The sequence below is a fragment of the Sorex fumeus genome, unplaced genomic scaffold (assembly GCF_029834395.1).
Source record: "Sorex fumeus unplaced genomic scaffold, SorFum_2.1 ptg000098l, whole genome shotgun sequence".
NCBI lineage: Eukaryota > Metazoa > Chordata > Mammalia > Eulipotyphla > Soricidae > Sorex > Sorex fumeus.
In genome coordinates, this window is record NW_026606155.1 from 34793256 (window position 1) to 34807604 (window position 14349).

Here is a 14349-nt window from a genome sequence, read left to right on the forward strand (position 1 = left end):
AAATTGAAATTGTGGCCCAAGAAATCAGTTTAGGTTATTTCGACAGTTAAGGATGGGGCTACAATATATCACTGAAGAAACTACTTAAGTGAATCTTAGCTCAAAAAAATTCAAAACTGGGCCAAGGAGGTGGTCCAAAGACAGGGTAATGTATTGCCTGCAGGCGGCTCGTGTTTGATCCCAAGCATTAACAAAAGAAACCATAAAGTATTGTCCCAAAATGAAAAGAAACCTGCAAAACCAACCGCCATGGAAGACTCCCTTTTCTCAAGGCTAAAGAGGGCAAGTTATGAGATATATCCTGTTTTTGCAAATGAACCATCTACATTAAATAGATGTCTCTCTAGAAATTTGGGCTGGAGCGATACCACAGCGGTAGGGTGTTTGCCTTGCATGAGGCCACCCGGACAACCCAGGTTTGAATCCTCCGCCTCTCTCAGAGAGCCCAGCAAGCAACCGAGAGTATCTCACCCACACGACAAAGCCTGGCAAGCTACCCATGACGTATTCGATATGCCAAACACAGTAACAGCAAGTCTCACAATGGAGACATTACTGGTCCCACTCAAGCAAATCGATGGAACAATGGGAGGACAGTGCTACAGATCTATAAATTCCATTATTTATACACAGATGGCTGAACTTACTCAAATATCATTGTTTAATGTCTATGTGTTTATTTATAATGAGAATAATTTGCTTTCATAACTCATTATGAAATAGTATAGATATAGTATATAAAACCTTTGTAGAAAGGAACAGAAGTCTACTTATTTAAATTCTGTAACTAACAGTATTCGAAATAGTCAATGGTTAATGAAAGTCAATTACTATCAGCAAAAGAACAGAGTAAACTAGTTTCCTTCATTTAAGTTCAAGTAATGTCTAAAACTCTTGAGACATAAATTTAAGAAAAGACTGAAAGACACAAAACAGGATGTCCAACAACTGTAAACCAAATCAAAAAGTCTGACATGTATAAAACTAAAATCTCGAAGTGAAATAGAAAAAAAATGAAGGGGGAAAAATGCTATGGTGAGATAATGGTTAAAATACTTACAAGTAAAAACAACAAATTATCAATTCAAGAAATTAGAAAAATTTCAGAGCTCAGAGAAAATCTATCTTATACATAATGCTTCATTCTTCAAGGAAACATTTAATGTTCTCACTTTTTAAATTCAATCTGGCAATCTCTTCCTACTATTCAAAATATTTGACTTGTGCTATCCAAAATGGTAGTACTTAGCCATAAGCTATTGAAATTAAATTAAATTGGACTGTATAAAACTCTAAATTCAATCCTTCAACTGCCCTTGGCATATTTAAATATTCATTGCAACAGGTGGCTACTATATTAGCACAGACACAGAGTATTTCCGTTATTTTGAAAAGCTAGTTCTGCTTTAGAACACTGAAATTTAATGTAACTACCAATATATTTAAGATTAAATCCATCACTATGCTATTTGTTTCCTAGTTGTCCCACTTCTTTTTTTGCCTTCCTCTTTTCTTGCTTCTTATCATTCACAAAGTATCTTTAGAATGTAACTATTTTCTCTGCCATTGCCTTACTATCTCTCTTTATTTCATATTTTTAGCAACTGTTCTAATGTTTAAATATATCAAATATATTTAACTCATCAGTCTATCTCAAGATACTATTCACCGCTTCACATTTATTTAATTTGAGAGCTTTTCCTTCTTCATACCCTCTGTACTAAAATGTGTCATGTATTTCAAACGTGCACTGCCATTATGTATAGCCTGTTCTATAACCATTCTTTTTTGTTTTATTTTTGTGTTGGAGCAACACCCAGCGATGCTCAGTGTTTAGTTATGGCTCTGCCCTCAAGGTTCACTCTTAGCTTGGCTCGAGGAACCATATGGGATGCTGGGGATCAAACCCAAGTCAGCCACGCGCAAGGCAAGCACCCCACCTACTAGATGGGACAATGTTCAAGCCCTGTCCAAATGTAAAGATAAAGGTAAAGGCCCTCCCGTTGATCGTCGATTTGCTCGAGCGGGCCCAGTAACGTCTCCATTGGAGACTTTGTTGTTACTGTGTCTGGCATATCGAATACTCTCGGTAGCTTGCCGGGCAATCCGAGAGGGGCGGAGGAATCGAACTCGGGTCGGCCATGTTGGCCGCTTGTAAGGCGAACGCCCTATCCGCTGTGCTATCGCTCCGTCCAAATGTAATTTTTATAATATTAGAGATTTTAAAGAATATTTTAGAATGTCGGTTCTTGCTATCCTAGTAAAACATAAGAAATAAATGGTTCTCTTCTTGTTTGTCAGAAGGGTTGCGGGGGAGGGGCAGTTTCTGACCCCCGTGGTGTTCAGGGTTTACTCCTGGCTCAACGCTCAGGGATCACTTCTGGTAGTACTCAGGAGACCATATGTGGTCCTGGGGATTAAACTGCAGTGAGCCACATATGCAAAGCAAGCACCAGAATCCCTGTACAATCTCTATGGTCCCCTTCCAATTTTGGGGGGTTTCCAGGGGGTTATTTATTTTGGTTTCCACACCTGGTGGTGCTCACGGCTTACTCATGGCTTTGCACTCAGTACTCCTGGTAGGGCTCTGGGAACCATACAGGTTGCCAGAGATTGAACCCAGTGGATCACATGCGAGCCAAGTGACTTTCTCGATGCATTATTGTTCTGGCCCCTCAACTCTAACTTTTTATATCACACAACCCTGTATCACCTTCTCAAGATTTGGTTTTAGCATTCAAGTCAATTTCTTGATTAATTTATTATTTCAGACTTAAAAGAGGTTTTAGGTTTTTCAACATTTTATAGTAATTTAACCTTTGAGCTTCCATGTTCAAATTTAATACAATCTGCATCCTATCTAAGATTTTGTTTTATAAACTGCTTGGGGATTTTGTTATATCTACATAATTTTTTTTTGCTATTGAGTCTTTTTTTTAAATTACTTCTAACTACTCAGTCTTATTGTATTCATTTTTTACGCTATTTTTTTTGTTTTGTTAAGAAAAATTTTGGGGTTAGGTTGATAAGCCAAAGGAAGATATAATTTGCAATACCCAGTGAGTTTATCCCTGTAGTTTTTGACTATACAAGTATCCACTCACTCACCTAAGGCTGATCATTAGCATCTCCATCACACAAAAAAGCCACAATCAGAAATTTACTTCTAAAATTGGATATTTGTATATATGGCTACTGAGATAATAGGCCAATTGTACTTTTTGAAAAAAATAATTTTCCAACTCCTTTCTCAAGTAAGCCTAATTTCTAAAAATAATAATAATATGCAGTGCACTGAAAATGAGCAACTACTTCAGTACATTTGCCAAGGGCAGCCTTTAAAGTAGAAAATGCAATCTCAATCTCAAAAGGGCTAATAAGACTAGAGAAAAACTATTATTAACTTAATTATATTAAGCATCATTTATTTCTGAAAGTAACATTCTATAAACTCAACAGCTAAGAATACTAAAAGATGCAAGCTAAAACCAGTAACAACAAAAATCTAAATGGTTCATCAGTGAAAAGTTCTTCTAGGCACTTACCCAAGTCTTCCCAGCATCTCAAGCTCTGGAACTTGTGGTCCACAGGTCTCTATTTTCAATGGTTGATATTCATACAAAGCTTCTTCAAGCTTTTGTATAGGTGCTAATGAAATATGCTGGCCCTGTTTAAAAAAAAATGAAGAAAATCAATACCATTTAATATTTTCATATTACTATTATCTATAAATTACTATCATTTATAGTCATTTTACATATGGATAAACATCTTACATTGAAAATAGTGTATAAGATCTCAGGGGATGGCTCATTGGCAAGAGTGCCTGCTTTGTAAAGCATGAGGCTTTGAGTTTGATCCTAGTGCTTCCCACATGTTCCAAGCATAGTGCTGGCAGCTCTGCTGTCTGGAACACTCAGTATTGCAACACTGTACAATCTGCAGGGCACCACAGTAACTGAGTGCAAAAAATCATAACTGAAAATGCATGAGCACTCTGTGAACAACATAAGAACCTCTCAGAAAGCATTTATCCGTTAATCCTAGATAAATTTTGGATGAATAAAAATTAAAACTAAATAATCCCCTCATTAGGTTGGCCAGTAATGTCCAGGAGAGGCCCAACAGTTCCTGAGCACTTTGGAAGGTCCCTTCCAAAAACGGATATCTATATACAATGGGTTAATTTTATGTTAGTAACCCAGCAGACAGAATTAATAGGTGACCAAGTCTATCATAGTTGATAATAAGCATTTCATTTTTTCATTTTTCATTTCATCATCCTGTTAATCGTCGATTGCCTCGAGCAGGCCCCAGTAACATCTCTTTCATCCTAGCCCTGAGATTATATTCACGGCTCTTTAGGAGAATGAGACCCATCATTGTTACTGGTATTTGGCATATTTGGTGCGCCACGGGGAGTTTGCCAGACTCTGCCCTGTGGGCAGGCTACATTCGATAGCCTGCAAGTTTGTCCAAAGTAGGAATGAGATAATAAGATAAGCATAAAAAAGTTAAATGTTGGGGCAGGAGAAATAACCCAAGGTTGAGTGCACATGCTTTGTATGAGTGGGATACAGGTTTAATCCCCAGCCTCCCACTCCCCAACTGCCTCTGGGAATAATCCTAGAGTACTATACCAAGAGCAGCCCTTGAGCATTTCCAGGTGTGTCCCCAAAATTAAATAAACACATGAAAAGATGTTCAACATCAAAAAATCCTTAGAAAAATAAAAATTAAATGCTAATCAAAAATATTTCTTCGTACCCACTAAAATGATTAATCACAAAAACACTTTTTTTTAATGGGAGTGAGGGATTCCTGGGGCTACAGCCAGTTGTGCTCAGGTCTTATTCCTGGCTTTGCAGTCAGCGATCACTCTAGTCTGCGCTCAGAGAAAGTCTAGTGCCAGGACTGACATAGGATTAGCCACATGCAAGACAAATACACTAACCCCTCTATAGTTCTCACAAAGAAAATTCTTTAAAACACAGAATAGTTAAATTGTTGTTAATGAGAGTGCTCAATGATATAATTACCTTGAGAATTATGTTTGCAACTTTTCTTTAAGTTACAGATATAATTATATTAGTAGTTCCACTCACACATACCTACCCAAGAGATATTAAAACACATGACCACAGTACTTAATTTTTTGTGTGATGTTGAAGATTGGACCAGGACCTTATACATACAAGTGTTTCTTCCAATAAACTACATCCCCAATCCTTATACATACACAAGAATGTTCAAAGTAAACTTATTCATAGTAGCCAGATAATGCTTGGAATCTGAAAGTACATCAACTGGACGGATATACGAGGTACATTCATACAACATAAAAATGAATTCATTCACTATATTTAAATTAGGTTAAATATGTCATAAAAAAGAATATGATACATGATACTATATGATTATCAAAAAAAAAATTTTTTTTGCTTTTTGGGTCACACCCGGCGATGCACAGGGGTTACTCCTGGCTTTTTTACTCAGAAACTACTCCTAGCCGTGCTCGGGGGACCATATGGGATGCTGGGAATCGAACCCAGGTCAGGCTGCGTGCAAGGCAAACACCCTACCTGCTGTGCTATCACTCCAGCCCAAAATTGTTAAGCTAACATTTAAAAGAATGGTAAATGACTGCATACTACATGATTCTACTTATATGAAATATCAAAAAAAATGCAGAATAAAAGAATGAAAGTAGTAATGAATGCTAGAGGATAGGAATGTAAATGGGGAGTGCCTGCAAATGAGTATAAAGAAAACAGAAATGAGTATTTTAAATAAGTAACGCTATCAATGGGGCCAAAGCAATAATCACAATGGGTAGGGTGTTTGCCTTGCACATGGCTGACTTGGGTTCAATCCCTGGCATCCCATGTGGTTCCACAAGAACCTCCAGGAGTAATTCCTGGCATCCTTGGGCGTGACCCCAAAATCCAAAAATAATAACAATAAAATTACAAGTCAATGCAATTCTTTTCAAAACATTTCAGACAGTGGTTCAAATCAATTTAACAGTGCTGATTATAAAATACCTAAATTGACATTTTCTGTAAAGACAGTTGAATTTTGCTATCATCAAAATGGCAAATGAAGTCATGAAAATAAGATTTTAGAGAGAAAATGCATTATACATAAGATCCTACTACCAAGTTTTGAAAACACTGATATTCATTAGAGTAGTTTTTACTATCTTTGAACAGAAAACAAAAGAGTAAGCCCCTTTCTGCTATTGTCATTATAAACAGTAAACAAGGACATGAAGATTAAATTTATAGTGAGAAATCCACCACATTTCAGGCAACTGGTTAGTACCATAATCAGGGTAGAATAAATATAGCCAAACTTCACATTCAATAATATAATTAATGCTTTACTCATCTATAATGTAAGAAGATTGAGTCCTTATTTCTCTTCCAAGGGAGGGAGAGGAAAAGGGAGGGAGGAAGAAAGAGAAACAGGGAAGAGAGCGAAATATTTGTAGCAGTTGTTTCATAAACTCAGTTCTCTCACATTTTCAATAATGTGCTATAATGCTAAAGGACACTGGAATACAGGTCACTAAACTCGACAATGGTCAATCAGTTTCAGAAAAAATATCTAAGATAGCTTTTAAGAAATAAATTTCTGTTTCTGTACTAGTAAGTGCTCTCATAATTTTAAATATATCTGGCCAAGCATATGTTCATATGTTTATATTAGTGTGTATACAAACAGACATGTATTTCCATTTGTTCAAATGTACATATTTATTTGTACAGGGATTTTTTATAAATTTTGTGTATACTCATATATTATTCTTTAATGGGTTACATAGACTTTTTTAAAGAATGTACCCGGCCTTCAAGCTATTCATTCTTAGTAACATTTTCGTGATTCAGCTGCTTTTAATTAATTTCATAGCAAACAGAACAATTCTTTTATATGGTGCCTTCTGGTACTCTAGATTGATATCAATCGGTCATAGCTGCAACAGTTACAGAATAATGACTTCAGTTGTGTATAATTTCATGGTTAAGGACAATTAATTTTACACCATAAAAATAGTTTTCTCAAATTTCTTTCAAAATGTATGGTAAACTTCATAAGACAAATGAAAAATCAAGATGCTGCATGGCAAGAGTAAACTAAAAAGTAATGGTGGTACTGTCCCTAAACTGAACTGAAGTGACATGATTTTTCTAAACTTCATTTTTATTACCTACTAAGTGGAATGAAGAGCAAACTAGAGACCTTTCAGAAGCCTGAGAGATAGCAAAAGGACTGAGCACATGTGCTTGGCATGTGGGAGAGCAGGATTTAATCCCCAGCACCACAAGAAGCAACCCCTCACCACCTCCAATGCAGCTGTGTTTGACCCTAAAACAACAAAAAAACTCTTAAAAAAAATACATATATATATATAAGGTAAAGGTAAAGGTAAAGGTAAAGGCCCTCCCGTTGTTCGTCGATTTGCTCGAGCGGGCCCAGTAACGTCTCCATTGGAGACTGTTGTAACTGTGTCTGGCATATCGAATACGTCACGGGGAGCTTGCCAGGCTCTGCCGTGCGGCAAGATACTCTTGGTAGCTTGCTGGGCTCTCCGAGAGGGGCGGAGGAATCGAACTCGGGTCGGCCATGTTGGCTGCGTGCAAGGCAAACGCCCTACCGCTGTGCTATCGAAGATGTATGTAATTGGAATCTTTGGCCTTCTAGTGCTGACTTAATCCTACAAATCTGTCTTTAAGAGCACAAATGTCTTCAAAAAAAAAAAAAAACCAATAGCATCCAGCGTTGGCATCAATGCAGAAAGGTACTGCTGCCCTACTGAGGTCACGAGTTGCCCCCCCATGAGCGGCTCTCTGGCACGGCCATAGCTCCAGAAGCACAAGGACTTAATGCAGAGCCTGGCAGCCTGTGGCAGAAAAGTGAATGGACTATGCGTTAATCCACAGTACCATGCCTGCCCAGGAGGGAAGGGGTATCACTCCCTTCGCCTTTTTCCCCCTGGGCAGCAGGATGGCGGCTGCCTCGGAGCATTTTGGAAAGCCGGGTATGAGCCGGCAGTGACGGGGCAACTGAAACCTCATGGGAAGGGGGGCATTCCCAGCTCATCCCTCACATCCTACCGAGATCACGAGTTGCCCCCCACAAGCGGCTTTCCAGCACGGCCATGGCTCCAGAGCCACAGAAACCAATCTCGTAATTATCTGGCTCTTGGCAGAAATACCTCCAGACTTAAAAAGTAAAATATCAGAAATTCAAAATTGTGCGCGACCGCTATTCTCATAACTAACTGCAGAAAACAAATTATTTCACAATGCCTTTTCAGCAGTTCTGATTATTGGGTGTAAACTCTAAACAATAATGGTGCATCTTTTGTCGAAATAATGAATGTAATCAAAGTAGATAGAGTGTTAAGTAGAATTAATTCATATGCCTCACAGGCACTGGGAGGGGTACTGGTGAAGGGAAATGTGTTTGATCATTGTGTGACCGAGACTTAAACCTGAAAGCTTTGTAAATTTTCCCACAGTGATTCAATAAATAAATATTTTTTAAAAAAAAAAGGTACTGCTGATGGAAATGCTGACTGGTCTCTAGCCTTTTTTGGAAAACAATATGGACATTCCTCAAAAAACTAGAAACTGAGCTTCCCAGGAATACCACCACCTAGCAATACCACTCCTGGAAATATACCCTGGGGGCCCCAAAACTTGTACAATGCAGAAATGCTATCTTCACTCCTATGTTCATTACAGCACTATTCACAGTTGCCAGAATCTAGAAACAATCCAAGTGCCAGAGAACAGATGAGTGGATAAAGAAACTATGGTTCATCTACATAATGGAATACTATGCAGCTATGGTTCATCTACATAATGGAATACTATGCAGTCTTTAGGAAAACTGAAGTCATGATTCTGCTTATTCATGGATGGACATGGAGAGTATCATGCCCAATGAAATTAATCAGAGGAAGAAGACAGACAAGACAAAGGAAAATCGCATTCATTTGTGGGAAACACACATAAAAAATAGTATGAGAATAATACCCAAGACAATAGAGACAAGGGCCAGAAGAACTGATCCATGGTTGGAATCTTGCCATAAGTGGGTGGGTGGGGGGGTGGGGGGGTTGGTCAGGCAGTGTAGCAGTGTAGTTAGGACAGAGAAAGGATCACTAAACTGAGTGCAGAAAAGAGGTCAAATGTTGTGCATGATACCCTTTCAGTGACAGTATTAAAAATCACAGTAGAAAAAAAAGGGGGGTTGAAGAGAGGGAGGGAGAAAGGGTGGGGGGGAGAGAGAGAGAGAGAGAGAGAGAGAGAGAGAGAGAGAGAGAGAGAGAGACAGCACTGCTATAGAGGTAGGCTGAGAGGTAGCAGCTAAAGGGAAACTGGGGAGACTGGTGGCAAGAAATGTACAGTGGTGAAGGGATGGGTGTTGGAACATTGTATGACTAAAATTCAATGATGAACAACTTTTGTAACTGTGTATCTCATAGTGATTCAATAAATTTTTTAAAAGACTAAAAATAAAATAAAATGTAGTGTTTAATAGTGACACTAATGTTCAAAAAAATTCCCTTCTCAAAAGCAGACTTTTCTAGTGTATCATGGCAGCTTCATCCTGAATAAACTAGGAATACTACCATATTTAATTTCTTTTTTAAGATGGTAACATAAAGTATTCGATTTTTTATTATTACTATATTTTAGGTGACATGTTTATAATAGTATGTCAGTGTTTATGGTCTTGATATGTAATCTCTCCCCAGCCCCCAAGTAATCTGTTTTGTAATCCAGGGTCAAAGGTTTGTCATCATTCATTACTACCTATTCTCTTGTTTTGTTTCTCTATATACCGCAGATGAGCAAGATTATCTGGTATTTGTGCTCTTCCTCTGACTTATTTCATTTAAGATGACACCCTCTAGTTTTATCAGTTACAGTGAAGTATAAGACTTCATCTTTTCTTACTGTGTAATATTCCACTGTGTATATATATACATATACATATATACATGCCACTGCTCCTTCAGTCATTCATCTGTCAGTGGACATTTGGATTGCTTCCTTATCATAGCTATTGTACTAAGTGTTACAATGAACATAGCTATGCACATATCTTTCAAATGAATATTTTTGTGTTCTTGGAATAAATGCCAAAAAAAAGATAACTGAGTTATACAGAAGTTTCTTTTCTTAGTTTTTTATGAAGTACTATACTGTTTTTCATAGAATCAAAACCAGATGGCATTCCCACTAACAGAAATACCATATTTTTCTAGCTCCTTAGTGATCGCCAGTCATATTCAAATAACTGAAATACAATTTAATATATAAAAGAAATTTCTCTCCCATTTATGCAAACATCTACTAGCTTAAGCTTCTTGTTCATCAAAAGAAATCAAACAACCCTAGCAGAGTAATATCCTAATAGAGTTATATCCTTGACCACACCAAGTCTCTAAAGTCAAATCTACCAATTTGGTCTGGAACCTTCATAAAAATGTATTCATAAACAGTGAGATTACTCTAAGGCTTTGCAGGCCACACCCAGAAGTTCTCTGGGTTAACTCCTGGTTCTGCACTGAGGGGTCATTCCTGGTGGAGTTGGACCATTATAGGATGCCTGGGATCAAACCCAAGTCATATGGGATGCTTTCAAGGCAAAAACCCTACCCACTGTACATATAGGTGTACTCTTCCTGCATTTCCTACAAGGTATGCATCCATGGGCTGGAGCAACAGCACAGCGGGTAGGGCATTTGCCTTGCATGCAGCCGACCTGGGTTCGATTCTTCTGTCCCTCTCAGAAAGCCCGGCAAGCTCCCGAGACTATTTCATCTGCATGGCAAAGTCTGGCAAGCTACCGGTGACATATTCGATATGCCAAACACAGTAACAAGTCTCACAATGGAGACGTTATTGGGCCCACTTGAGCAAATCAATGAATAATGGAAGGACAGTGACAGTGACAGTGATAACTAAATTTATTTTCAATACTTTTTCTACAACACATGCTATTTTGTGTTCAAATTATTGGGCTGGAGTGATAGCACAGGGGGTAGGGCGTTTGCCTTGCACTCAGTCAATGTGGCCAACCTGGCTGACCCGGGTTCGATTCCTCCGCCCCTCTCAGAGAGCCCGGCAAGCTACCGAGAGCATTTCTGCCCACACGGCAAAGCCTGGAAAGCTACACGTGAGATATTCAATACGCCAAAGACAGTCTCACAATGAAGACGTTACTGGGCCCACTCGAGCAAATTGGTGAACAATGGGAGGACAGTGCTATACTGCTACAGTTCAAATTATGACACAGAAAAAATGTTAATAATATATCAACTCTAATTAGAATTCTTGTATACCAATAATACCTTAGAAAGAACTTCATAATTAAATATAAACATATTTAAATTTCTTAAATGTTACGGAAAACTAAGAAATAATATGCATTAAAAATTAGTATCAGGGGCTGGAGCGATAGCACAGCAGGTAGGGCTTTTGCCTTACACGCAGCCAAGATGGCCGATACAGGTTTGATTCCCAGCATCCCATATGGTCCCCCGAGCACCGCCAGGAGTGATTCCTGAGTGCATGAGCCAGGAGTAACCCCTGAGCATCGCTGGGTGTGACCCAAAAAGAAAAAAAAATCATTAAAACATCTCAAATATAATTGCAACCAACCCTGAATTCTTACAAATAGGTATTTCTATAAGTTCCTTTGTATAGGTATAAAAAAAACTAATACGGCTCAAATAGAAAAAAAACAACAACAATATATTTGTGGATGGGCTGGAGCGATAGCACAGCTGTAGGGCATTTGCCTTACAAGCAGCCAACATGGCCGACCAGAGTTCGATTCCTCCGCCCCTCTCGGAGAGCCCGGCAAGCTACCGAGAGTATCTCACCCGCATGGCAAAGCCTGGCAAGCTACCCGTGATGTATTCGATATGCCAAATACAGTAACAACAAGTCTCACGGTGGAGACGTTACTGGGCCCACTTGAGCAAATCGATGAACAACGGGAGGACCGTGACTATTTGTGGATACATGAAGCTAATTTTTAAGATTCCAGAGTACCAAACCATATGTGAATATGAAAGACTTTTTAAATAGCATTTAATGCATCTTCTTTTACCAAGTTTATAACTGCATTCGTATAAATTTCACCCCCAATGCATACAAAAATAAAATTAGTAGAGACCAAACTAGTGAACTTTACTTTTGGTAATTACCTACCAGTAGTAGCCTAGATTGATACAATGAAATGCTATCTACAAGGATTCTAGTGATGTAACTAACTTAATGCTGAGCATACAATGAAGTCACATCTTGCCCAGAAATTAAGTTCTAAAGTCAGAGTAAAGCAAGGACTGATCAAAATAAATCCTTAAAAATCCGCTGAATAGTACACAAATCCTCTAAACAGTAAACTATACTTTGCTCTGCACAGATTGAAATATCTTTATATAAAACCAACTGGTGTACAGGAGCGATAGAACAGCAGGTAAGACGTTTGCCTTCATGCAGCCAACATGAGATCATCATCCCATAAGATCCCCAAGCCTGCCAGGAGTGATCACTGAGCACAGAGCCAGGAGTAAACCCTGAGCACTCCAGGTGTGGGCCCATAACAAACAAACAAAAATTCAGGGGAACAGCAAAACAGTACAGCAGCAAAGGTACTTGTTCTGTACACTGCTGACCCAGGTTCTATCTCCAGGACCCCATATGGATCCTGTGCGCTGCCAGGAATGATACCTGGGCCCAGAGCCAGAAGTAAGCCCTTAGTACCAGCGGACTACGGCCCCTAAACCAAAATAAACAAACAATTCAGCTAATTTTTTTTTCCCATCTGCTGGTTTTGCAGAAAACTAGGAATGCATTTGGCAACAATGATGATTCAAAATGTTTTCTGCTGTGGGAAGAAGGGAATTCTTCACTGTTTTTCTCCCCTAATTCGTTACTGTTTTCAACTTTAGTTAAATTTAAGTTAAATGTACATATGACATGACTCTGGTTAATATTATGGATATTTCAGTGTTCCCTTAATTGAGGTAATGGAAGAAATGACATTTCAGATTCACTGAGTGAATATTACAGAACTGAAATGGAATGGAAGAAAGAACATTTCTGGTGAAGGGAATTTGAATAGCTTGACACATCGTAGTGAAAATGGGAGCCAGAATAGAAATAATGGAAAAAAGAAAGTTGAAGAAGTAAAATCACTGAGCAAACTTAATTATTATTTTCATTGAATTTGTAATATGATCAAGTGAACAGGGAGATACAGCAATAGCTTTTGAAAAATAAACAACTTAGGGTCCAAGGAAGGATTTTATTTGTGTTGCTTTGCTATTCTAGGTATTTTTCCTTGAGCACTGATAAATGAGGCAGTGTTGAAAAGTATTTTTTACGTTCTTTCTCTGATGCTTGTCTTGCTACTGAACTACAATTTGTTGCCAAGAGGACAGAGCGTCCAACAAATCACATCTGTTTCTATAAAAAGATCAGAAAAGAAAAACATCAAAGAGGCTATTTAGTGAGAGAAAACCAGCTCCTTAAGAAAATCTGCATTAATTTTAAGAAATATAGTATTTGAAAATAGCAACTTTTAAAATATACCGAATTTTAGCACACTACTTTCAGTAATTACAAAAATGGCTTGCAAAAAATAATTTTAATTTTAGTATTTTAAATGAGTCATTAGTTAATAATAATTACATACATACAGAATGTCTTTTTTGGAATGTGACAGAATGTAAAAATAGCTTTCTATAATTTCCTACAAATTCCTACAAGTTAATTATTATATAATCAAAACAAAAATACTATTATACCATTAGAAATATTCTGAACCAGAAACACTTTTCAGTTATAAGGCAGCAAGAGTTTCTTTCTGAGACTGAATCTTCTTTGGGGGGGGGGGGGGGGGGGTTCCACACCCAGCAATGCTCTGGGGTTACTCCTGGCAGTGCCTGGGGGACCATATGGGAAGCCGGGGATTGAACTTGAGTTGACCGCGTGCAAGGCAAATGCCCTACCTGCTGTACTATTGCTCTGGCCCTAAGACGGAATCTTCTAAAAAATCCTATTTACTTTTTAATTTTTTGGTGTCAGGTATCAAACTCAGATGTCATGTATGCAAGTCACATCCAGGGCCTGATCATATTTTATTTAGATCTAAATCCTATGCACCTAATATAGCGCATAATACAGTAAAAATTTAGAAATGTTCATTTCATAAATAAACAAATGTTTTATAATGAGTCACACTATCCCATATTCAATGTCTTTTCCCCACACCACCTCCAAAAAACTTAAAGAACCAGATAACAAACTAGATAACAAA

General features: G+C 38.1%; 1 protein-coding gene across 1 annotated transcript in view; it reads right to left on the reverse strand.

Moving 5' to 3' along the window:
- The window catches only part of MNAT1 (MNAT1 component of CDK activating kinase), a 217937-nt gene that overhangs the window by 54051 nt on the left and 149537 nt on the right, over nucleotides 1-14349 (reverse strand). The window contains exon 7 of the mRNA XM_056133839.1: nucleotides 3546-3667. Within this exon, the coding sequence (XP_055989814.1) occupies nucleotides 3546-3667 (122 nt within the window). The remainder of the gene's footprint in view (nucleotides 1-3545; nucleotides 3668-14349) is intronic.